General features: G+C 40.9%; 1 protein-coding gene across 4 annotated transcripts in view; it reads right to left on the reverse strand.

Annotated features, from left to right (window-relative positions):
• Positions 1–667: 667 nt before the first annotated feature.
• nptn (neuroplastin) overlaps positions 668–27,449 on the reverse strand; it is a 47,015-nt gene continuing 20,233 nt past the window's right edge. For 2 of the 4 annotated variants that reach the window (XM_033014803.1, XM_033014800.1), the window contains 7 exons: positions 24,086–24,257; positions 21,733–21,827; positions 17,574–17,707; positions 16,269–16,542; positions 4,242–4,266; positions 2,160–2,234; positions 668–1,535 (listed from right to left, as the gene is read on the reverse strand). In XM_033014803.1, the coding sequence (XP_032870694.1) occupies positions 2,174–2,234; positions 4,242–4,266; positions 16,269–16,542; positions 17,574–17,707; positions 21,733–21,827; positions 24,086–24,257 (761 nt within the window). In that variant the 3' untranslated portion in view covers positions 668–1,535; positions 2,160–2,173. The remainder of the gene's footprint in view (positions 1,536–2,159; positions 2,235–4,241; positions 4,267–16,268; positions 16,543–17,573; positions 17,708–21,732; positions 21,828–24,085; positions 24,258–27,449) is intronic. The other 2 variants (XM_033014802.1, XM_033014801.1) reach the window with 2 other exon arrangements.

Genomic DNA, 27,449 nt, shown 5'->3' on the forward strand with positions numbered 1-27,449 from the left:
TGCAGAGTAAAATTGCTTCATGAGTCATTTACTAAGACATCATCACTTGAGTGCCAGTGTACATGACATGCCCAATCTACAATCAAACTTGGCCCACTCAACAAGGAGGCAGGATTCGGAACAACATAGGTAAGGGGGTACAATATCTTCTGATGGGTAACACCACCAGTAATCTCCCACTGGGCAACAGGGAAGAAGTTTGGACAGGATGCACTGAACCCAAGCATTTTCCTTTATAGTGCCATGGCAATTTATGAAATGTCACTATTTTCTGGAACATTTCTTGACCCCCCCACCCCCCTCCTTCCCCAAGGCATATTTTCCAAATATGGGCTAAACTAAAAGTACAGGAATGGCAATGAACTCAAAAGCTGGAATGCATTGCCACAGACGGCTGTGGAGGCCAATTCATCTGTGATGTTAATGAGAAAATTAAAAGATTCATTTTAGCCATCGGATTATGGGATTTGACAATAGTGTAACTCTAACCACTTCAACATAGGCCAATGCTGGATATTTAAAATACTTACTTGTAGAAATGTTTGTTTGACTTAAACAGCTTTCTAGATAAGCAAATGTATTGTTCGCAATTCACAGTCCAAAGCAACACATATTCATCTATAATATTCTATTTTTTTCCTTCAACAAATCTCATGCAGATATCGTGTTCATTTTTGTTGTTTTTTATTTTTTTAAATCACAATGGGTCCACATGTACAATGAACTAGATGAAATTATAACCAAAAAGTTAAATCTGGAACCTCATGCATTTGTACATTTTGGTTTTTTTTTAAAAGGAAAAATAACGTGAAAATTTGATCCAAGGAGTCTAAAGAGGGCAGATTTCTGAATGATAATTTAAAAAAATTTGAAACTAATCATGTTATTCCTTTAAACTCTAGGGCACAAACATGCCATACTTATGCACAAAAGGTGACATCAAAAACAGGCATAATTGCAGTGAAATAACTAGATAGTTCAGCATTAACGTCTACCTGATCAGTGGAATGGGACAAATGTAGATATATATATATATATATTTATTTATTTATTTAGATTTTTTAATATATATGTTTCAATTTAGCCAGCTCTAAAATCTGCAATATATACAAATTCAAACAAACACTATTTGAGTGACATTAATTTATCAGCTGTATAAGGAGAGAATGAAAGATCACACTGTGGAGTTGCTTAAATAACATTACAAATGAGCATACCAGGAATAATAAACACTGCATGCATGATTTGTGCAGGGGAATAGAATCACAGGGCAAGAGAGGGCGAGTTTAGGGATGGGGAAACCAAGCATAAATAGCACATTAAGCACCCAAAGTACACCCTATCATTAAAACTCGCAAAGCAATCTTCTTAATACTTCATTCTTCAGGAGAAATTGAATAAGGCAAAACATGCTTCACACCGTCATCTTATTCCTGCTGAGACAAACAAGTTAAAATCTGCCCCATTTGGACAACACAACGTGAGTGTTCTTGGCTGAAACCCACTATCCGATAATGACATTTTCTTCCAAAATCCTGCAGAGGTTCAAAAAGAGTCAATTAGTCTTTTGAATATGCAACAAATTAAAATTTCCATAACTTAGAAGAAAAGAAAGCAAAGTGACTTTCACAATGGTCAGGATTGATCGTAAAACATGCTGGTAATTTGGTTGAGTGATGTTTTCTGGACAAATAATGGCTGGGAATTTGCTATATAGAGATGATGAAGCCAAGGTGCAGCAACTTAGTTGCAGAGGCACATTTAGTTTAACTTCCAGAGATGTAATTAAAATATGCCAGATTAATGGGTGATCAGAATTGGCATGGCAAAGGCCAGTATTAATTGTCCAGTTCTGTAGACGTTTTGAACCATTTTATGTCAGCGTCAAATTAGTTAGAGATGGAAATGTATAAATGCTCCCACATGTCTCAATGACGAGACGTTGTGGACTCTACAACTGTTGCACCTCCTCCAAATTAAAATCTGGAAGCAATTAAAAAGAGTTGATGAGCACAGAAGAGAAAGGACTTGGTTCTTGCCAAATATTTGGATGAAGAACAAATCCGTACCAAAATGGAGAAGCTAACGTGCACATTTTGACATATTAATCCCGAATATACAATTAGCGTTAAAGAAAATTAATGTAGCAAACTACTTACTTGATGACCAAGGTTTAGTTGGTATTTCTCTGGCGCAAGTTCTTATCTTTATGATTATTTGTGGAATTAGTTTTCCTGTTCGAAATTGTTGCAAGTTATTGGTAATTTACGGTATTCATACACAAGTACAACAATGCTTGAATGTAAAATGATCCAACATTGTGGAATGAAAGACAAACTTACATGTGCAAACAGGTTAGACTGTGCACAATCTTGATTATATTCAGTGTGCCTTCCCAACACGATAGAAACCACCTGCAACCAGGCCTTTATTGCTAAATCAATCCATTCTTAGGATTGCCAAATCTATGTCAAAATCAAGGACATTTTTCTTAACACCCTATCCTGCCTCCTGTCTCAACTCTGTTATTTTATGGAGTTTAAGTGAGATCAATGAAAACTGTAACTGATGTTTTTAGGTGAATTAAGCCACTAAGGTGGTATTAATGTATTTTCTTTTGCTATTAAATCTGCTTCCTTAGATTCCTCTCCACAAACCTCTCGAGACACTCCACGGTGTCAGTTATTGCAAAGTAAACTGTACTTCACCCAGAGAAAACAATCTATGGGTATCTGTAAGGGATAAAGGACGTAACCCTCTTTAGAAATGTAACTTTGCTGCTTGATCCTCAATGAGCAGCAAAAAACCCCCATTTATTTTTCTCATTTTAGCGTTGAACTCTGCTCGGTCAACAGCAAATTTAAAATCCCTACAATTTGTTAATTCCCAGATTTTGCTGGTAAATGTTGTTTCTAAATGGCATTTACCTGATTGGGCACAAACAGAAATAGGTATGCATAGATTACGTAGCAGAATAGACTCAATGTTGTTACTTGGAGCTATTGAGTACTACACTTCAAGACTATAAAGCTGACATTACAGAAAGACATGCAGAAAGTGGTAATGCAACAGGAAGAGGGATATTCACTGTTAGATCACGAGTGAAAGTTTCATGAGAATATCATATAGCAACTTCTGACGAGGCCAATATCCTACATAAATCCAACAAAAAGAACAAGTGTTAAAATTTCAGAAGGTTGTTGATTGGTGACGAGGAAGATCTATCCAGATCAGGTCTTGTGAACAATTACCATTTGAGCAAATTAGGTTGTGGAATCTTAACTCAGCATTATGCAATTGTGTTACTCCTAATCTGGCACTGAGTTGACAACTCACTCTGATTGGGGGTTAGAGTCAGAACTATACAGCATGGAAATAGGCCCATTTGGCCTACTTGCCCACGTGGGCCAACCAAGTTGGCATTATGGGCTAGTCCCATTTGCCTGTGTTTGGCCCAAAGCACTCCAAATCCTTCCTATCCATATACAGATGCTCCCCGACTTAGGTGATTTATGTAAACAATTCTGTGATCAGTACGTGGTGCCTACCCAGAAGACCCCACACTGTAGAAAGTGCCCCGGACACAGTCGTCTGCCACTGGGACAGTAAATACCGTCAGTGAGTTATTTTGTGCAGAGGATGCGATTCTAACTTACAGAAAATCTGACTTAAGCAGGATTCACGGAATGTAACCCTTGCGTAAGTCGAGGAGTGGCTGCATCTGTCCTAATGCCCAAAGACTGAGGGGGGACCTCATTGAAATTTACCAAATAGTGAAAGGCTTGGATATAGTGGATGTGGAGAGGATGTTTCCACTAGTGGGAGAGTCTAGGACTAGAGGGCACATCATCAAAATTAAAGGACCTCTAGGAAGGAGATGAGGAGAAATTTCTTCAGAGGGTGGTGAATAGGTAGACTTCTTTGCCACCGAAGGCTGTGGAGGCCATCAATAGATATGTTTAGGGCAGAGATAGATAGATTCTTGATTAGTATGGGTGTCAAGGGTTATGGGGAAAAGGCAGGAGAATGAGGTTAGGTGGAGAGATAGATCAGCCATGATTGAATGGCGGAGTAGACTTGAATTCTGGTCTTATCACATGATCTTATGACTGATGTAGAGAGGAGGAAGATTTACGTAGTATCTCACTCACTTGAGCCGAGAAAACTCAGAGCAGTCTATACTTTAAACTGGCAACCTTATTATTGTACTACATTTTAAATATATATTCATGTATACTTACATTGGTCCAGAAACTGGCTCATCATCTGCAGCAGTTAACGAAGTTCACAAAGAGAAATTGGAGGAAAAGAGGATAAAGGAGAAGAAATTAGACTTGTGAACAAAAAGAGTTGACGTGTTAGCACTGACTGCCTTTCGCTCTTCTACTTCAACAATACAATTGCTCATGGAGGTGGTCTCTAAATCATTACATTCAAATGGCAACAAAAAATTATTACATGGTCAGTTAAAACACCTTTGAGGCTCGTCATGAAATACTGCAACTATATGGACAGATCACGTAAGTTTAATGTTCATCTTGTCCCTAAGTTCCAGTTGTTCACTGTTTTAGACCAATGAGAAGACGTAACCCAACATCTAATTGTGGAATCCTGCTCAATAGAAATAGTTTATTTTTTAAGTTTTGATTAAGGTGGCGTTTGGGGGTATGGGGACAATAGGAATTGTGTACATGGTAGTCGTAGGGTGATGGATGAGATAGGAAAATAGCAGTGAAAGTAGAAGGGAGAGATAATGCAGGGGCAGGGATGGTGGAGACAGCACAGCTACTAAGTTTGAGGATAGATTAAGAATGCAAGCACAATGAGGCTGAGAAAGTGGAATGAGAGCAACAGGCAGAGGAGTTGCAATAATGTCAAATGTCAAATCAACTTGTGGTCACAGGACAAAAAAAGTATTCGGTTCGTGTGTGGAAGGAATTCAAGCAGATATATAATATATTGTTTAAATCGTACAGAAGTGAATACGGCTATTCATATGTATTTTTCATAAAAGTGATGATGAAAGTAACAATTAAAATGTTTTCTGACAATAATTCTGCTATGTTGGTCTGAGGTATACTTCAATTTTGACAATGGTGTACACAGTACTAACAAGACTAAATCATTTGTATTTTTTAAAAGGTGTACTAATATTAGAGGACATCAAACCTAGAAGGGTTATGAATTATTCTGGCAATGTATATTTCTTTAAAAAAATGAATAATGTATAGTTTTACGGACTTTTTAAGAAAATACATTCCATAGATTTCATCTCTTTCAAAATATACATTCTGGAATGATTCTGGAACCTCTTACACGTTTGCAATCTGCAGAGAATATCTATTGTTCTTTAATGAATCAATTATTTATTCATATTTGGAGAAGAAAAATAATTTGGGATTGTTTTATGTACATGACTATAAAAATAATGTTTAAGAGTTTGGCTTGAAGTGAAAGGCAAGCCATTTGAAAGAATCGTGTCTAATGAGCTGCCCAAATCTTTTCTATCCAAGAAACAATGCATCTCGAGTGGTTAGGAAGAAGGATCACAGATGGGTGTTCTTTGGACAAGTTCTGAATTGTGCCCAGTGGATTAAGCAGGATTCCACAAGGTGTCTGGTGTACATGAAGCAAGTATGGAGATTTATCGCAACACAGCCACCTGACAGCACGCACCAGGAGTAATGGCAACATTTCCCGGGCTCCAGAAAGTGCCATTACTCCATCTGTACCTTGAGGCACGGAGAGAAAGCCACCGCCAGCACACACAAGTGTCTGGGAAGACCAAAAAATGAATCAAACCACAAACCAAGAGCTCACAGCGGAGAAACACCAGCAACACACCAATGACCACAGGTCTCAGTCACTGGCAAGGACGCATTTGTCAAAGAATACTAGACCAGGTTGACAACCAGACAGTGTCGCAAAAATAGTGAAGATATATACACAGTTTATGCATATCAAGAGACGCATCAGGAATTGAGATAAGTACAGAGTATATAGGCTGGGTTTACTCCCCTCTACCACCTGCTGTTTATCCCCAGCGTTTGCTTAAGAAGATTCTAAATTATCAAATGAACGATATGACTTTTGATAGGACAGAGACCAAGCAATTGTTTGCATCAGAGGACTTGCATGGCAGATTAAAAAGCACCTTGTATCATCTGTGAAAACTGAATAGTTTCTTTCCAGATATTCTTGGCTGTTTCAATGGTGGTTGCTGGGGTGGGGAATGTACAGTACACTCCTTTTAAACTCAGGAGCCAAGCAAAATTCACAAATTAAAAGACCCGAGGGAGCAAAAGAACGTGCTTATTTAGTTTATTCCTATTTCAGGCTTAAGTTTCACATAAAAACTGCAACCAACCTAAACTCCTAAAAATGCAGAGATGCGGGTCGGACCTTAAAAGGAGCGTATTCTACTTCTGGAATATTCTTCAAGTACAAGTGCACCAACTCTCAAAATGACTGTGGGGAATCACCTTGCTTTCCAGTTGAGACATTCAGGTGGAGTTGTCACAGAAGCTCGTTTATTTGGAACTTTTAATCGAGCATTTATTTTTGTATGCGTGCTTTAAGGTAAAGTAATTAAGCTCTCTGTCCAAATTAAGTTATGGCATTGCTCACAACTCCTTGAAATGCAACTGTACTTGAACGGGAAAAAGAGATCCTAAGCACAATTGAAAGTGTTTGAACACTGTAACTCTACCAAATCCCAGTTTGCATTTCTTACAGATAAAAGATTGCTTTTGTGACCCAAAGATATATACTCTCAAGATATTTTGAACACTTCATTTCTATAGTGAATGTAATAGACAAAAAAAAAGCTTGGCCTTGTATAGTAAGCATTACACCCAAAGGGTAGTCATTCAAACTTGTCCATTTGAAGCAATGGACAAGTGTTGTTGGTATAAAGCCTTGAATAAATGAAGCTTACCGCTTTTGTTTGATGCCAAATAAGTAAATCCAATTTTGGCAGAGATGGATGGATGCCCTCATTCTTAAATCCAAAATATACATGTGCAGACTTGCACAAATCATCGTCTGTAAAAATGTAGTTGCACTAAGCAAGGATGATTTCGACTGGTAGCTGGTTCTTAAAATTGGGGTCTAAGATCTAATAAGAAATGCAAGCTGTGGGAAGGTCATGTTCAGGAAAAAAAAAAACCCAAGATAATTATTATTTCAATACTACACTGGCTAGAATGATTCCTGATTTGTTTCTTCACCATATCACCCCTGTGGTATGTACACAGAAACTATTCAGATTTTACAATAGCTATCTGCCATGGCACATGCAGACACAGCAATACCCCTGATACAAACCATGGTATGGTTGAAATCCTCATCATAAACCATATAGCTCTAGAAGACAACTAGTTCAAACCTAGAAGCAATCTATGTTTGCAGGCCGTTAGTTCTGGCCAACTCCTGTAACATCCCCAGGACAGAAACAGAGCAGACTAAACCCAAAAAACCCAAACGCTGATTTAAAATCAAAAGAAAACAGAACTACAAATCCAGAAATGGGCAGCAGAAAAACGGAATGGAAGATACGAAAAAAAGCTGCGAACGTAGATGAGGACTTGGAAAAAAGGTTTAACATCATGAACTGATGCACTTCAGACTTGAAGCTGAGGAGAAACAAACTCGAGCATGCAATTCTCTCACTTACCACCAGTTTTAGGGTATGATGCAATTGAGAGGGAAAGAAAAGAAGTCACAATAACCGACAAATATTAATACAAACCATAGTTCTAATCTAGAGCGCTAGGATGAAGGTGTCCCTTTGGCCATCTGACCTTGTAGGAAACAGACACGGGGAAAATGGCCTGTATCCCTGGAAGAAGGAACTGCAAAATTTGGAAAATTGCTGTATCTCGTATTTTCTCAAGGCGGGAGTTCTAACAAAAAATCATGAGTATTGTTTTATTCCTTGCCTTACTTTCCGTGACTCCACTGCTAAAGTAGCCACACCTGTCAAACGCTTTACCTGGAGTCCATTTTGGCAAACTTTTAGTGTGGTTCAGGTTATTTTGAGTATTACAAGAGCATTTAGAGATAAAACTCGATTCATAAACAAATTTAATTATCAAGACTATCATACGAACTGCAAATTCCTCCATGAACATCCATCAATAAAAACAAATCCTGCTCAACACCAAGTATTGTTCTCCCATCTCCCAAATACTCATGAACATTGAAAGCAAAGACTGTTTCAACAGACTTAACAAAGGTCTTTGTTTATTCATGTCCAGTCAGTTTTACAAAAATATGTACTATGCTCCGGGTTGCATCTCAAATTAATTGCGACATAAAAGTTCTTCTAGCTGAAGACCTCAAATATCATTACTCCAACCTTGGAGGATGACTGTTGGTTCAACTGCATTGGTGAGTGAATGTCCTATTATTCTGCAGGGCTTGATCAAGTAAATGTTGCTATTCTATAGAGTTGAGGAATGGAGCTGATCTCAAGATTCTGAGGGAGCTTTACAGGATGGATAATAAACTCATTCCTTCTTTTGGAGTACTTAACCTGGGAGCCGTCCAAATACAAGGACAAGCCATTCATTACTCTGTCAAAGTAACTTTTCTTCATGCAGATCATGAATCTTTGGAATTTTCCTTGAGATTGTGATCGCCTAGTCATTACATTATACAGGTGCACAACCTTTTATCCGAAGATCCAAATAACGAAAAGCTCCGAATAGCGGACATTTTTTTCGGTCCTTGAAGAAAGGTCCTTGAAGACGTTCACCGAGGGCGGCCCGCAGAGGTGACAGCGGAACCTCCGGTCGGTCCTCGAAGAAAGGGGAACTAAATCCCCATTCATAAAAGAGAAGATGAGGGTATATTGCGCGGGATGGTTAATAATTGACAATCTGCTGCTGCCTGCCCGCTGAGTTAAAAAGTTCCCACGGTAGACTCACGATACACAGTGTATCATGAGTCTTGCGTGGGAACTTTTTAACTCAGCGGGCAGGCAGCAGCAGATTGTCGCTCCCTTCAGTTTCACCCCACCTACACCCCTCTGCTTCCCGGCCATGTGTGTGACCCCTTCCCTCCCCTCTCCAGCTCCCCGCCCATTGCACCGGCGCGGGGGCTTTGCACTGTCTTCACGTCGGCGATGCCAGCAGGTCAGTGCCAGTCACCGGAGATGTCAGGACCAACGGGACACCGACCCCCAGGCCCACTGCAAGCACGGAGATCCCAGATCAGCAACTCCAGCCCAGCCCCCCTCCAACTCCAGAGGAACACGCTCCCCGTAGGGGCAGAAGCTGATGGTGTGCAAGGCACGTCTTGTTCTTGGGGTGGCGCAGCTCGGGCTGTGGGCGAACTGCCACTTGTCGCCGTAGCGGCCCATCGGGGAGTGGATTCCTCTGGAGTTGGAGGGGGAGGGGGGTATTGTGCTGTTTGATCGCCCCCTACTATCCCAGGGACAGGGAGACACAGCGGCTTTTGAGAATGGTGGGCAATCGCTTCCAAAGTTCTGCCCACACAGTCAGTACACCTCTCCTGAACTCTTCATTCAGAACTGCCGCCGCGACGTCAACCGCCTCAACTTCTCCACTCCCCTGTCTCACTCCAATCTTTCCCCCTCTGAACGCACTGCCATCGAATCTCTCCGCAAAAACCCAGACTGGGTCATCAAACCAGCCGACAAGGGAGGTGCCGTGGTAGTCTGGCGCGTCGATCTCTACAAAGCTGAGGCCACGCGCCAACTCTCGGACACCTCCTCCTACTTACCCTTGGACCATGACCCCACTGACGAGCACCAGGCCACCATTTCTAGCACCATCACCGACTTCATCAATTCCCACGCCCTACCTGACCAAGCCTCCAAACTCATCGTTCCCCAGCCCCGCACGGCCCGTTTTTACCTTCTCCCCAAAATCCACAAACCCGGCTCTCCCGGCAGACCCATTGTCTCTGCGTGTTCGTGCCCCACCGAACTCATCTCCACATACCTTGACTCCATCCTATCCCCCTTGGTCAAATCCCTCCCCACCTTTGTTCTAGACACCTCAGACACTCTCCGCCGCCTCCACGCATACCACTCTCTGGGCTCTCACCCCCTCATCTTCACCATGGATGTCCGGTCACTCTACACCTCCATCCCCCACCAGGATGGCTTCAAAGCCCTCCGGTTCTTCCTCGACCAGAGGAGCAACCTTTACCCAGCCACTGACACTCTCCTCCGCTTAGCGGAGTTGGTCCTCACCCTCAATAACTTTACATTTGACTCCTCCCATTTCCTCCAAACACAAGGCGTAGCTATGGGCACACGCATGGGCCCCAGCTACGCCTGCCTCTTTGTCGGGTACGTTGAACAATCCTTGTTCGATGCGTACCAGGGCCCCATCCCCGACCTCTACCTCCGCTACATTGACGACTGCTTTGGTGCCACCTCCTGCACCCACACACAACTGACTGACTTCATCCACTTCACCACCAACTTCCATCCGGCACTCCAATACACCTGGACGATTTCCGACACTTCCCTACCATTCCTTGACCTCACCATCTCCATCGCAGGGGACAGACTCCTGACCGACATACATTATAAACCCACTGACTCACATGGCTATCTGGACTACACGTCTTCCCACCCTGCCCCCTGTAAAGACTCCATCCCCTACTCCCAATTCCTCCGCCTACGCCGCATCTGTTCCCAGGATGAGACATTTCATACCAGGGCATCGGAAATGTCCTCGTTCTTCAGGGAACGGGGATTCCCCTCCGCCACCATAGATGAGGCTCACACCAGGGTCTCATCCATACCCCGCAACACTGCTCTCTCTCCCCATCCCCGCACACGCAACAAGGGCAGAGTCCCTCTGGTCCTCACCTTTCACCCCACCAGCCGGCAAATACAACACATAATCCTCCGCCATTTCCGCCACCTCCAACGTGACCCCACCACTCGCCACATCTTCCCATCTCCCCCCATGTCTGCCTTCCGCAAAGACCGCTCCCTCCGCAACTCCCTCGTCAATTCTTCCCTTCCCTCCCGCACCACCCCCTCCCCGGGCACTTTCCGTTGCAACCGCAAGAAATGCAACACCTGTCCCTTCACCTCCCCCCTCGACTACATTCAAGGTCCCAAGCAGTCGTTCCAGGTGCGACAAAGGTTCACCTGTATCTCCTCCAACCTCATCTACTGCATCCGCTGCTCTAGATGTCAGCTAATTTACATCGGTGAGACCAAGCGTAGGTTGGGCGACCATTTCGCCGAACACCTCCGCTCAGTCCGCCTTAACCTACCTGACCTCCTGGTGGCTCAGCACTTCAACTCCCCCTCCCATTCCCAATCCGACCTCTCTGTCCTGGGTCTCCTCCATTGCCAGAGTGAGCAACAGCGGAAATTGGAGGAACAGCACCTCATATTCCGTCTGGGGTCCTTGCGCCCTTATGGCATCAACATTGAATTCCCACAATTTGGTTAGCCTGTGCTGTCCCCTCCCCTTCCTTCACCCTCTAGCTGTCTCCTCCCACCCTCCCATCCGCCCGCCCTCGGGCTCCTCCTCCTCCCCTTTTTCCTTCTTTCTTTCCCCACCCCCCATCAGTCTGAAGAAGGGTTTCGGCCCGAAACGTCGCCTATTTCCTTCGCTCCATAGATGCTGCTGCACCCGCTGAGTTCCTCCAGCAATTTTGTGTACCACCTCTCCTACACTTGTCTCCCGCACTAAGATCATCTCGCAGAGAATGATCCCAGCCTAACCCTCCCTATTCTCTCCTATTCTGCAAGAAAAAACTACATTGAAGACTCAAACTCGCGATCGAGTAACTGCCGGGATCGAGGCGCAAACTCGCGACCTTGTGGATATGAGCCGAGCACTCTACCACTGAGCCAGCCGTTAAAATCTACGCTAAAAATATTCCATTCTGAAAGCCGAAAAATTCTGAATTACGAAAAGTGTCTGGTCCCAAGGCTTTCGGATAAAAGGTTGTGCACCTGTACTTTATTATAAATGTAAGTTGTGGCTGATACTGGATATTGATATTGGACAATGGAACTGAGGGACAAACAGGTTGGCCAGGAAGTAGGATTACGGAACAATCTAACAATCTGGCCTTTTCCTCTTACTATTTTAGTTTTAATATCAATTCTGTAACAAACTGGAGCCATAAACTACATTTTAATTCTGAATGGTGAAAGAGATTTAATGGTCAGATTCAATGGTGCATTATCTTTGATAAATCAAAACATCTCCGAAAGTAGAGTGTAGCAAATTGTTATTATTCACTTAAACCTATGGTTTCAAATATTGACTGAAACAATGCTTTAACTGTCCAATGCACACTTGAAGTAATTAATGCTGACACAATAATGACCATCCATAAATGGCAATGGCATTCTGCGCAGGTTGATAGAAACATAGAAACATAGAAATTAGGTGCAGGAGTAGGCCATTCGGCCCTTCGAGCCTGCACCGCCATTCAATATGATCATGGCTGATCATCCAACTCAGTATCCCGTACCTGCCTTCTCTCCATACCCCCTGATCCCCTTAGCCACAAGGGCCACATCTAACTCCCTCTTAAATATAGCCAATGAACTGGCCTCGACTACCCTCTGTGGCAGAGAGTTCCAGAGACTCACCACTCTCTGTGTGAAAAAAGTTCTTCTCATCTCGGTTTTAATGGATTTCCACCTTATCCTTAAGCTGTGACCCCTTTTCCTGGACTTCCCCAACATCTGGAGCAATCTTCCTGCATCTAGCCTGTCCAACCCCTTAAGAATTTTATAAGTTTCTATAAGATCCCCTCTCAATCTCCTAAATTCTAGAGAGTATAAACCAAGTCTATCCAGTCTTTCTTCATAAGACAGTCCTGACATCCCAGGAATCAGTCTGGTGAACCTTCTCTGCACTCCCTCTATGGCAATAATGTCCTTCCTCAGATTTGGTGTCCTTCCTCAGATGCAAATGTGCAAATGTGCTATTTTCTTTTTCAGGGAACAGTAAACTTAAGTGCTTATTCTGGTACCTGGCATTAGTCATATTGGACAATGGAACCAAGGGGCAAACAGACTGGCCAGGAAGTCAGATTACTGAATGATCTAGCAAGATCATTCAGCCTGCACAGTGGTGCAGCTGGCAGAGCTGCTGCCACACAGCACCAGAGACCCAGCTTCAATCCTGTCTGTGTGGAGTTTACAGGTTCTCTCTGTGACTGTGTGGCTCTCTCTCCCCCCCCCCACCACCAAGTGCTCCAGTTCCCTTCCACACCCCGAAGACATGCGGCTTTGTTGGTTAATTGACCACTGAAAATTGTGGGGAATGGATAAGAAAGTGGGATAACATGGAACTAATGTATCTTCAGTGAATCGGTGATCGATGGCCGGTGTGGACTCAATGGGCCGAAGGGGCTGTTTCCATGCTACATCTTTCATAAACCTCTCAAAGCAGCTTGGCATTCTCTTGGGTTTGTTTTCCATATCATCCTTATCTGGCAATGCCCTGAAGCAAGTTTTCCAAGTGTAGCTTTCTATGCTGCTGCTGAATGCTTATTGTGGCACTCCCAATAATATTCCGTTATTTTTTATTGCATAATGCAGCTCTTAATTAACCAGGAACTGTCGACCCCAACAACTGCTAGTTAAGAGAGCTCTAAACTAATCCCGAGTTCTTTTCTGATGGACTTCAAATAAACGAACAAGGTAAATGGAGATTTTTGCACCAATTACTGGAGAAACCATTCCTCTCAGTAAAGCAGACACAATGCAGAACGTGGAATAGATAAAATGATTAATATAAACATTTGTTGGGCCTGCTCGTTAACCTAACCATTACAAATCTTGAATGATCTTCAATAGATGTACTGTTATTACTGCAGCAGGAACAATGATAGAGCTATCAATTGCTATTGGGTATTTCTAAAAGTTTTCATGGAACGGTTTATTTGTGTGAAGCCATTTCACAATGATGACCTTTTACAACTTAATCAATCATTCTGTCAATTTAAAATATTGACTCCATTTCCTCTCCCCACAGATTATGTAAACCTGAACAATTCCTGTGTTTTTTTTGGCTTTGTATCAAATTTACAGCATCTGCAGAGTTTTGCTCTGTATGAAGACTGATCACATTTCTGAGACAAGTTATCAATCCATCAATAGCTGCCTCAAAGCTCTTTGTAGGGCAAGGCAGAAAAATAAACATGAACGGATGTAAATTTAGAAAATAATTTGGTAAACAGAACAGAAGCCCTTTTGCTAACTACTAATTTATATAGCCTTTAAAGTCTTGGCGCAAAGCTTATCAGGCAAGAGTATACTTGTAGTAACTTCAGCACACTAGAATGGAGTCTAGAATCATCATATAATGCATTAAATCTGTACAATGCATGAGGTGCATTTAGTGTCTTTGGCATGTAAAATGTCCACTGGTCATTTTTGTTTAAAAAGTTGCATCATTGCCAAAACTGTCAGTGTAAAATAGTTTCACAGGCATTCACTAGCTTCAGCTGGGTTCAACTTAGATGGCCACAAGCACTGCAGTTTTCCCTCTACATGAATAAAATTGCAGAACAATTTTTTTCTATGCTTATTTGTCCTGCATTCTCTCAAACAGCGATTATATACACAATTCAGTATAATTTCCCTTTGTTATACATTCCCAAGTCACTGCCTTCCATACTTTTGAACGGCTCTCCTTTTACTACATGTCCACTCGCACACTGCGGCCTCTTCCTTTAATCAATATCACTTTTTCCCCACGGGTGCAACTTCTAATTCAGCAGGATATCATACCTCAGTCACACAAAATGACAAGGACAGCAAAACTAGGCCTCACACAAATTGCACTTCCTTGGTTCAAACTCATCCTCGTGCCAGGCATGCAACTTACAACCTAGAGTCTGAAGAGCGTCTCGACCCAAAACGTCACCCATTCCTTCTCTCCAGAGATGCTGTCTGTCCCACTGAGTTACTCCAGCATTTTATATCTATCTTCGTTATGAACATTGATTTCTCTAATTTCATAACCCTTGCATTCCCCCTCTCTCTGTCCCTCCCCTATCCAAGTCATCCTGCTAGTTTCACTGTTTGTATCCCTTCATTATCACCTCTTCCACAGCCAACAATGGAACATTTTGGACTCCACTTTTCTTGAGTCATCGGTCCCTCTCCCCTGACTCTCAGTCTGAAGAAAGAGTCTCAACCGGAAATATCACGTTCTTGTTCTCCAGAGATGCTGCCTGACTATCTTTTACTCATTGTAAATATGTATCCGAGCACGTTACACTGAACACAGACATTGCTGAGTTGAATTGCTAATACAGGCTTCTGCCAAAAGGTAAGATGTCATTGTATATCCAATATGAAAGAGAGAGAAAAAACAAGACTGGGAAATTTAATATCAACATAAAATTTAGAATCTAGAATGAATGAAATCTCAACTAATACTCTGCAAGTTCTATGGTGAAACACTGAAGGATACAACTGGAATCAATTGGATTATAATTTACAGCACTAACAACTGGATAATCTCAAATTTAATCATTCCATTAAATGTAACTTTTTTTGTATTAAAACATTTAATGTTTGCTTTCTTTCTGTATAGTTACAATTTGCAGTGACAATCACAGACATGCATTTACACATGGAAGGGGTGTGAATAATGGCAGGATGCAGGTGAATTAGACAGACAAAGACATGAGCATTGTAGGAGAAAACAGATCTTAAATAAATCCTTAAAAAACATAAAATACCGCTCTGCGACTACATTCTCAAAATATTCTTGTAAACTGCCCTTGTGAAATACTTGGAACTGAGTATAGTTCCAGCTAACTACTGAGTTAGCAAAGATCAATACCAGAGTGATTAGTTTGCATTCAGAATCCACTATTGTCTGCAATGGAAAAGGATGGAAATATGTAAAATGTTCCTCAGAAAAACATGACATCACTGTTCTACCGTCAGAAATCCTTCTTAAAATAATGAAGCAGAAACTACTGAACTAATGGAATGGGTTTGCTTGAAAAATCTAAATTATTAGCAAATTCAAACTGATGAAATTTTTCAATGTTCAAAAGGGAAAATCTTTACCTTCAGCATAAACAAATGAATGAAAAGCAATTGAATATCATAAAAAAAAAGGGTCAGGTAAAATTCTACATAAGATATGAATGCTTCAGTGTCTGTTCAGGTAACCTATTTAATTCTAGAGACTGATAGAGTATTAATAAGCCATCTGAACAGGCTAATATCAAATGGGTTAAGTCTAGGAGTAGGCTGAAAGGTTTATATAAAGAAAGAAACTTACCGTCAGGGACTTCATCCGGTCTCTTTCGCTTCTCATACACAACAATGATGACCACCAGAATGATGATTTCTGCCACAACTCCCAGGAAGGGCCAGAGGGGTGCCAGGTGGCTGCGGACCCGCAGTAGTGTAGTGGCATAGCCATGCCCAAGGAAATTGGTGGCGTTGCACATGTAGTCGCCTGGATCATTCTCAATATGTAGATTCTTAATAATCAGTTCAGTGTAATTGTCTTTATTGCTGATCAAGTAACGCCCAGTGTCGTTATTCAACTCCTATCAGAGAACAGGAGAAACAATTTTGAAATGGAAAAAAAATTTAACATGACCAATTTCTTTCATTCCAGAGAACAAAAGGCATTCCCACGTGCGTGATAAACAACGTGTTGTAGAGGAACAACGTGTTGTCCAGGTGCTTAGGAAATAAGCAGAATGCTAAAGCAATTATTTGTCTCAAATCTGAGCTCAATCTTTTCTTTCTGGACATCAGTCACTGCCAAGTGTAGCTGGTAGCAGGAAGCCTCTGCCTGAATCCAGAAACCTAGCTCACACAAGTGTTAATGCACCTTTGATGCAGTGGACTGGGTACAAGTAGGAATATCAGCCCTTTTGTCCTTGTTGTCTAGTCTGACAGCTGTGGAATTCAATTTCAATTTACTCAAACTATGAACATTTGATCAATATCTGTTGCATTCTTTAATTGCTTTGTCATCTATTCTGGAGCTCGCTATCAAAAGTATTACACAACAATAATGCATTGACATGCTCGTTCATTCCAGGCTACTTAGTTTAGAGATATAGAGCGGAATCACGTAGTCCACGCCGCCCAGCGATCCCCGTACACTAACACTACCCTACACACTAGCATCCTACACACTTTATCTTTTACCAAAGCCAAATAACCTACAGGCCTGTACATGAAAGACAAGGTCACGGGGATAAAGTCCAAACTCCATACGGACGGTATCCGCTGTCAGGATCAGACCCGGGTCTCTGCCACTGTGAGTCAGCAACTCTACTGCTGCGCCACTGTGCTGCTCCTTATTAAGTATATTTGAAGCAACAATAAAAATGCAGCTTTCCTGTGTGGTCAGACATCCAACACTGGTTCCTCACCCTTTGTACAATTCACTTCTCTCTCCCCTATTTGCCCCAAAGCATAACAGCAGATACAGAAATTGAGGTTTTTGTTTGAGCATCTTTATTATGTACCTGTCAAGCCACATTATTTCAAGTGAAGAACTTGAATTCAAATTAAAAGAAAATGACAAGCATTCCAAGCATGAGATTCAGCAAACCAGACTCACCACAAATTCATCTTTCACCTTCTTATGCCAGGTCCAAATAGGATAGGGATATCCAACAGATTTGCAGTATATAAGAGCATCTTGTCCCTCATTCTTATTCTCACTTTTCTTGTGACCAGTGATTTCCGGGCGTGCTAGGACAGAAGATAATAAAATATTAGAAGAGTACTGAAGGAATAGAACAAGCAATTCAAAAGTCACTGCTTATTAATGCCAAAAGTCAAAAGTCACTGCTTATTAAACTACCAACTGATGGCAACATTCTTAGCACCCATTTCCCCCTCTCCCCCCCCCCCCCCCCAATTTAAAACGTTGCTGACGTCAGTCCGTCATCTTGCTTCATTGTTGATTCAACATTTATTTCAGCTGCTCTGAAAACTCAAAAATAACTTGCCAGTTCAACTCTATTATCACCACCTTCAATATGTTGTAGTCTCATCTTATCTGAATGTTCAACCCCTCAGGTCAGATGTGGTTCTCTAAAATAATGTACTCTACTATATGAGCATCTTCAATTTCCTCCAAACCTGTACAGCCGTTAATGAAAAAGAACTTAATTTTTATTATAATTCAATGTTTTCTAATGATGATTCTGAATTAAATTGTACGACTGGTAAATTCAGTCGTACTACTGGTAGATCTAATTCCTCCCTTCAATGAGCAAAAGATGAACAGAATACACAATTTTAATACCATGGCCTTGGTTTGGCTTCCTTCCAACACATTTGTCTAGAGATTATTTGCTTGAATAAATCAAATGTTATATTCAGAAACCTCACAGTCTCGAACGCTATCTTAAATGTTTCAGTTTCCTAACTGCATTTCTTCAGTTACCAAGTAAGCCAATTCCAGAGATCTATCTACAATGCAATTCTTTGTACCCTTGATCTACAGTTAGCAAGTTTAATGAACGGTTTACTAATCATGTTCTCCTGCCCGCTGAAAGGAAAATTCATTGGAACATGTATACTAAACAGTCATAATACGTAGCAAAGTGGTGGATGTATCACACCTCGCTACCACCTGTCCCTGTCTGCCCACGCTCGCCTGTTCCTGAATGCAGAGCAAACCATGCTGACTGTGACACACATGGCCAGCTGGGGACAACAGCCAGGCATCAAGCAGCCCAGTTCTGATGTCTTATACTTTTCCAAACCACAAGTAGAATTCTACTTAGGATTTATACAATGCATGTATATACTTTTTTTTGGTTCTGCTGTACTATTTAATTGTTTTCAATTAATCTAAACTAACATTTTTCCAAAGTATTTTCCATGACATTTAAATGGACTAGCTGTTGTTTATATGAATTTCTCCATTCCTTGAGGTAAATACCACACGGATGTTTTACATATCTCTTATTTTGGTCCTCCTGCCGGCAATGATACTTGGGCCCTTTATTCTAAGTGGCTGGGAAAAATGCAGCATTATTACTTGCTGCATTTACTTAAAGTGTTGCACAGAAAGGCAGCAGGCCTTTTTGATGCAACATTAGTTCCTTTCTCTTCCCAAGGGTTTCTAGAGACTAAAGCAATCCAAGGGCAGTGCAGGAATTGAAATGAAGATCATGTATGACATTGATGAATGGCAGAGCAAGCTCAAAGGAATGAATGATCTAATCCTGCTCCGATTTCTTATTTTAAAGCCTTAATTATGAGAACAGAATTATCTAACTTTACTTAAAAAGCAAATAAATTCCAATTCATCCATATTTCAACAACACTAAGACAGGAATTGCAGATGCTGGTTTAAATTGAAGATAGACACTAAAAGCTGGAGTAACTCAGTGGGTCGGACAACATCTCTGGCAAAAAGGAATAGGTGATGTTTTGGGTCGAGACCCTTCTTCTGTGACAGTTTAAAATTAATAAACCCGTCATCTATACTGACAGTGTAAGCAAATAATTACAGATTCACATTGTTAAACATTGTAAATAGGATGTGAGCAATATTAACACGGCTGGTGTTTATCGTCCATTCACAGGAATGAACTAGATAGTTTTGGAATCGATTCACTTGTATGAACATTTTCTCTATTCTAAAAGGCTTCAATGTCATAACCAGTTTGTAAAATGAGGGCAGCTTATGCTTCAAAGAACTGTCCCACTTTCACTAATTTCTATTTTAATAACAGCAGAGGTGGGATATGAACACATCTCTGGATTGCCTGTGCCACAAATAAACTACTGCGGCTACTTCAAGATATCATTATTTTAGTTTAGACACAAAATGCTGGAGTAACTCAGCGGGTCTGGCAGCATCTCTGGAGAAAATAGTTGACGTTTCAGGTCAAGACTGAAGAAGGGTCTCGACCCGGGATGTGCGCACTCAGTGGGCCGAAGGGCCCGTTTCCGTATCTCTAAGCTAAAGACGATTCCCTTACAGCTCTTCATTAAATACATCAAAATTATTGTTTTGCCTTTCCAAGAGATGAAAATCCCACGCACAGCTTGACACGAGTGAATTGCTTTCAGTAGTAAGAGCAGTAAAATGGTATGAGATATAAAAGGCACTCCCTAGCATCCACACAGAAAACATTCAACTCATTAGTTATTAATAATTACTATCTGGCAGAGGGCTTCCGATTCCAAGCTGCAAGACTAAACCTCAAGGACAAGTGAAGGTAAAATCTGGACAAGTTGTTTCCTCACACTGCAATGTTCATCTCATTAAGCGTATCAAGTATCCATTTCTGTGGAGGGAATGGGCAGACGATGTTTTGTGTCGGGACCTTCCTGACCCAGAAAGTTGTAAGTCCATTTCCACCACAATGTCACCTGACCCGCTGAGTTCCTCCAGCACTTTGCTTTGTGCTCAAGATTCCAGCATCTGCAGTTCCTTGTGTCTAAAGTCTCAATTTGTTGATTTCAAAGACAGCATTGACTAAAAGTGTTTCTGGAACTTTTAATATAATTTGTCACATATTTCTTCCCAGACGAATTATCTTGCACTTCCCTTGTATCTACATAGAAATACAGAATGGAGTACTCAGCATGTCACGTGTTGGTGCTCACAAATCTAGAACTTTGATTCATTCCTGAAGTCGCGTGCTGTCTCTGTGGAGTTTGTACGTTCTCCCCATGTGCTTTTGACAGCTGCTCTCAATTATTCCCCAAAACATGCTGGCAAATGGCCACTATAAACTAATGTTTAGTGTAGGCAACTAATAAAATAAAAGGGGAGATAATGGGCATGTAGCAGTGAATAAGTTGCAGGGCAAAGGGAAATGAGACTGCTCTGATGGGAGACAACATGAACTGGATGGGGCGAATGACCTCTCTATGCCAAAGGAGGTAAACATTTACAACACGGAAATATTCTCATTGATGCTAGTGTTTGTTTTACAAGAACTACCAATAACTAGATTTCAATTGTTCAGAATATCCTTGCATTCTTTCCTTTATGTATACTAGCTAGTGAGAAATGCATGGTTCTACGGAAGATTAACTCATGAATGAAAATGTACCGAAGTATTCTACGGTATTTTTCAATTTCTGATCTTGAATTTGCTTCATATTATCAATATACTCCCTCTGCTCCAGCCCACATAATGGGAAGTCCTTTAATCATCAGCAACACAGATACCACACCCCATCCTTGCTGCAAAAAGCACCATTTTAGCCTTTGCATAAATCATGTCATCTATATATCTAAGTGCCATGTAAGGTCTCCATTTGCCCGTTTCACGACTTGCCTTCCTGACTATCATTGTCTCTCTGTACGTTTCTCCATTTATATAAAGAGGAAGGAGTCGAGGTACTGAGTTACCTAGTACTGATCCCCATGACACACCGCTCATTTCATGTTGCCAACAGAAGCTTTTGTGCTGATTTTCTTTCCAGTGGCACACAGATGATGTCGCTGGATGATGAGACTTAAGCACAGCGGGAGAGGGGGAGTGCAATGAGTAATTACTTGGCATTCCCGTAAAATGGAGACAGACTGTGTAGGAAGGAACTACAGATGCTGGTTTACACCAAAATGCACAAAATGCTGGAGTAACTCAGCGGGACAGGCAGCATCTCTGGATAGAGGGAATGGGTGACGTTTCGGGTCGAGACCCTTCTTCAGTCACCCATTCCTTCTATCCAGAGATGCTGCCTGTCCCGCTGGGTTTCTTCAGCATTTTGCGTCTACCTTAAATGGAGACAGAGCCTACCTTTGACGTCAATTGTGGCATTGACTGGAGGAGAACTTTCAAATGTAAAGACGCATTGATATTCTCCAGAATTATCTGTTCTTGGTTTGAGAATCCTGGATTACAAAGAAGATAAAAAATGAGCAAATTATGATTAGATAAATTAAGTTCTTTGATTGTGTTAAATTAAATTTAAAAAATCACCTTTACAAATATACTTGGTGTTCATCAGTGGCAGGACATCTCATATAAAACACGCGTGTATGTTTTAAGAAGGAATCACAAATGATTTTGAATATCTTTAAGCAGCATCAGAATGTAGATTATGTTTAAACATAGCTGTCCAGTAGGCTCTTTAATAATAAAGCAACCGATATTGGCCAATGGACCTATCAATGTCTGCACAACTACCCAGGATGTGCCCAATAAACCAACCTTCAGCTTAACCCATAAATCTTTAAAGGAATTTGATGTTGAACTTGACACTTTCTGGTCAAAAATATCAGATACTGTAATACACCCACTGTGGCTGAAAAGTGTGATCTTTAGCATGAAGCCATCTACAGTAGGAAGGCCCCATATCACCACTCTTCCTCCTGTCATGCTCCATAGCACCAAAGCAAACATCATTTACTACATTCTGGGGAGGATAAAAACCAAATGGTTTGTAACTTATCATTACTATTCATTAATTACAATGGTTCTAGAACCCTAGTTTTATGAAGAGAAATGGTGTTTGACAAGTTTGTTACACTTCATTGAAGATGTAATTTAGAGTAGATGAGAGAGAACCAATTGATGGTACATATGGATTTCTAAAAGAGTTCCAATGAAAGGTTACATGAGAACCTTTAAGAATAAACCCATTGTTAGATTGGCCATGCCAAACTAGAGCTGGGGCTTCACCTATATTAATGACTCGGATGAAGGGACCAAGTGTATCACATCTAGGTTGGCCAACAATAGAAAGCAAGATAGAAAATAAAGTAATGAAGAGAAAAGCAAGTTATAAGAGATTAAGAAAATGAACAAAAGTTGGGCAAGCAGAATGCAATGGTTATTCATTTTGGAGGGGTTATAGAACATTTTAAAATGGAATTAAATATTAAATGCTGATGTGCAGACAAGTCAGGACTCCCGTGTACAGGCACAGAATTACAGCAGACAAGGCAAGGCAAATGCTCATTGGTCTTCATAGTAAAGGGGGAAGGAGTGCAAACATGAAAGAAGGAGAACCAAAAGGAGGAGACATAATTCCAATGTTGTTCTCCCCATTTAAGAAAAGATATACTTGCCCTTTAAATGATATATGACTCGATACACCAGGTTGCTTGACCGTGCCCTTAAAATGCACTCTTATCTCATTTCTATTTATATCACTTTGGGAATGGAAAAAAAAGCCCCTACTGACTTCATAAGAACCAACATCTTAACATCTGCAGCATGAAGATGCCAGTGCTAGATAGAGTCACTAAAATAAACAATTGAGTATTTGGACTAATACAGATGATATGCTGGCAAATGTATGTGATATTTCTGGGTGAGGAACTATTAGGCAAATAAAAGATCCTTTTAAAAAGCCCAATAAGTAGATTTAAATGTTTAAAGAGATAACTCAACTACATTAGCAATAGCTTATGTTAAAGTATTTGGTTAATTATGAAGGTGGACAAAAATGAGGGTTAATTATGAAAATGTTTTTAAACAGAATAATGTTATTGAATTTAGTTTCCCTCTTTCCTTTTTGAGAAATGCTCCATTCTGTTAATTATATTTACTTAAAAAAAAGGGAAAATAGGTAAAGGCAACTTTTCGACCATTTTCTGTTGCCAAAAAAACCCAGCCTATGACACTGAATGCAGTTATTGACTAGAGACATGATAACTGATGTAAGGTAGCTCAATAAGGCTGTTCACAACCCTTTTCTCAAAAGTATCAAAAGATGGTTAATAAACACTGGCCTACTTGTTCTCGGTATACATGTGACAAACACAGATGGAAAGACGGAAGAAAGAAAGTTTCTCCGGGTTACGAGCAACAATGCTTTTGCACAGATGATCATGTGGATTATAGCACCATTTGTCATCGTGCAAAAGCAAATGTCTGACTGCACCTCAGATCACCACAATGGCATCATTTGCCATTGACAAAAGTAGTTGAATTGGGTTTGAAAACAGTATAGGGCAGATTCAATTTACAAATTACTTAATGCATCCAATCATTGAATTTACTCCAATGGACTTAATTCGAATGAGATAGTGTCCCATAACTTTACAGACATCCAGAGGCGGTTGACAAAGCTTATTTACTCACACCTTTTAAAATTCCAAAAGTTGATACTTGGTTACACAAAGCCTAAAGATATAGTTCTCACTTGTATTCAGTGCTGTTTGCGGCAAGGTTCCTAGTCCCAGTAATCTCTTCTCCGTCTTTAATCCAGTAACTGCCGTTGCAGGGACTTGATGTCAAAGTCAAGTTACAATACAGGTTGATTTCTGTGTTTGAAGGCTTTAAAATAACTTCTTCAGTCGAATAGATCTTTGGCTCTGAAATGCACAGAGCAAAAATAGAGGTTGTTAGTTAATGTGATGCCAGTGCACAGCGAAAAACAGATGCAGCCAACTCTCAGTCACCAACCACTCGGAAATACAACTCTCTCTCGATGAACTGCTGGGTTTATTCTCTTACAACACTGCTATTAACCCAAAAACTGTGCCCACAGCTGACTATAAGCAAAGTAGCAAACACTATTCTGTACAAAAACCCTAATTGCCTTGCAAATTCACTCAATGTGGTTTAGAGCACAATTCACTGAGATTGTAAACGGCTTGAGATGACTGACAAGTTCAAGGTCGTTTGCTGTCACTCTATCTGGCTACAAATCTGGAGAAAATTGTTTTGTGAAAATGCTGACGCAAATGTGAACACCAGCATCATCACGACATGACATGTCAGGCTGGTGTAGCTGCAAGCCAAGTCTGCACTTGGCAATGCTGAAATGTGACAATAAGGCAATTCTGTGTATTATGAATTTACTATCGACTCCACTACTATTAATTTAGCCCTGTGCAGTTGAAAATGGCAGTTTACAGTAAGTGGAATTCCATGCATAAAACTCATTCTATGGGTTATATAAAGAAATGCTTCCATTACTGATTATTTAATTCATTCCCGTGCACCTGTTTGTAAATCTACTCTCCATTCTCAAAAGAGTTAAGTGATAAGTTAGCAGGATCTGTCTGGTAATGGTTAGGGTCTCAGGCTGGTTTAAATCAGGTGACAATGAGAACTGATTTAGTAAAAAAAATAAATAAAAATAAAAAAAGAATCGACAGGCCCAATGAATAGAATTATTTGAAATTAGAAAATTAAATGATAGAATGAACAATCAAAAACCATTCACAAAATAAATATGGTGCAGGCAGAATACTAAACACCTCACCATCACTGTACATTTATTACAGCATCCACAATCAAATCCTGGCAACATATACACAAATGTCCTACTTTCAATCTAGGAGAACTTGTACCTTCCGAAGAGTCCACCAGGGACTATACTGGAAGTTGGACCATTTTATACTGGACAATTTTTTTTAACATTTATCAAGCCAATTAACCTACAAACCTGCACGTCTTTGGAATGTGGGTGGAAACCGAAGATCTCGGAGAAAACCCACTCAGATCACATGGAGAACGTGCAAACTCCGTACAGACAGCGCCTGTAGTCGGGATTGAACCCAGGTCTCCGGCGCTGCATTTTGCTGTAAAACAGCAACTCTACTGCTGCGCCATGGTGAACTTCTAGTTCAAATAGATGGAACTAGGGATTTAAACCCCCCCCCCCCCCCCCAAATTATGAAAACTAAAAGATGCCATCAATGTTGGGATGTTTTTTGCTGAGTATAGTCTACACTCTACATGGTTGGTTGCTAAACTGAACTGGAACCCGATTATCCAACCCAAATCCAAAGGCTACGCACTGGTTTTAGGGTCAGGTACACATCCAGACAAAACACTGGGGTCTAGGTTCGGCCATGCCAGACCCAGACTGGATCGGTCAGTATTTTATTCAGGATGAGTTTCTCAGTATTACTACATATGCCCTCTGTTCATCCTCAAATAGATCATTAGTATGTTGCAAAATAACATTGCTAAAGGAACTCAGAAGGTCAGACAGCATCTATGGAGGTAGAGGGAAGGTGATTGACCATCCCTCTCCCTCCACAGATGAAGCCTGACCCGCTGTGTTCCTCCAGCAGTGTGTTTTTTTGCTCCATGTTGCCAGTCCCGGACATCTTCAGTCGCATATTTCAGAATGTTACAATCGTATTCCATAATTTATTAAAGGAGTGCTTTCACAGAAAACTTGGTAAATAGTAAAGGCTCGGTAAAATGTATGGTGCTAATTTTTGGTACAGCATAGTCCAAAAGGTATAGAGCTGTACGTTATTCACCAAAGTGAAAAAATAGATTTGGAAATCGAGGCACCCTAAAGATTCAGTCGTGTTAAGGAGAAAATTTGCAACCAAGACATGGATAAATCAAGGAATACCTACATTCACAACAATGACTGGGTCAGGTATGGGATAAAATTCTACGTAGTCGGGCCTGGTTTTATTTTCCCGAGCAAATCGTTAATCTGACTTACTGCTATATGTCAGCTGCAAAACCCAATGCAGACACATAAATCCAATTACGCTAATGAAAAAGCTTCAGCTACGTTTGAGATTAGTAAATTGTTTACTACATTTGTGTCAGTAACTGGTTTGCTTCCTCTGTAAAAAATATGAAGAGTGTGAGCTAATGAGTCTCCACTGGTGTTGATCATGAGGATTCAAATGCTTAATGCTGTACTTTAAAAAAAAAACTATTTCATGCAAGTCTATTATTATTTTTAACCAATATCCTTTATATATATCACCAAAATTGTTATTGTCATGTCACTGAAAACTCAGCTTTTAAAGAGCTTATGACCTTCAATCCACTCTTTGACAAAGATAACCTACTTCTACCTGCAGAACCAATTTTACCTTCCTCAACATAAGGGCTGGTCCCGCCTTTGAAAGCTTTCCATAATCATCTCCAGGCATATCCATACCAACACATTCGTAAACTACTTTCTGCTTAACCTTGCCTCTCCTTCTGCCAAAATTCAGCAGACTTGTAACTACCGTTTTGTTGATCCACGAATTCCACTCTCCCAACAGCACTATTCAAACTCCACCTTCAAACAACTTTGTCATCCATTTCTAGAAATACATTTACAAGTAGCAATCCTCTCCGCCCATGTCTCCTTCAACCTGACCATATTCACACCAGTCTTTCTCCTTGCCATTGGAATCTTAGCTAAGACCGCATGCTAACATTCTCTTCCGAAATATCTCAAATCAGTCCTCAATAAAGACCACTTCACAGCAATCTTCTACCAGCGTGATAGCACCTTGGGGAGTGTGGTATAACGATGAAACCTTGGGGGACAGGCAAATAGTTCCCCGAAAGTGGTGTCAGAGGTAGATGGGATGGTCAAGGCAGCTTTTTGAACATTGGCCTTCATCAGTCAGGGTGTTGAGGGATATTGTATAGAAGTTGGGACACTGTTACAGTTGTGCAATACATTGGCGAGTCCACACTTGGAGTAGTGAATAAAGCTATTCAGTTTTGGTTATCTTGCTGTAGGAAGGATGTGAGTAAACTGAAATGAGTGCAGAGATGAGTGCATGGATATTGCCAGGACCTGA

This window comes from Amblyraja radiata, chromosome X (assembly GCF_010909765.2).
Source record: "Amblyraja radiata isolate CabotCenter1 chromosome X, sAmbRad1.1.pri, whole genome shotgun sequence".
Classification (NCBI taxonomy): domain Eukaryota; kingdom Metazoa; phylum Chordata; class Chondrichthyes; order Rajiformes; family Rajidae; genus Amblyraja; species Amblyraja radiata.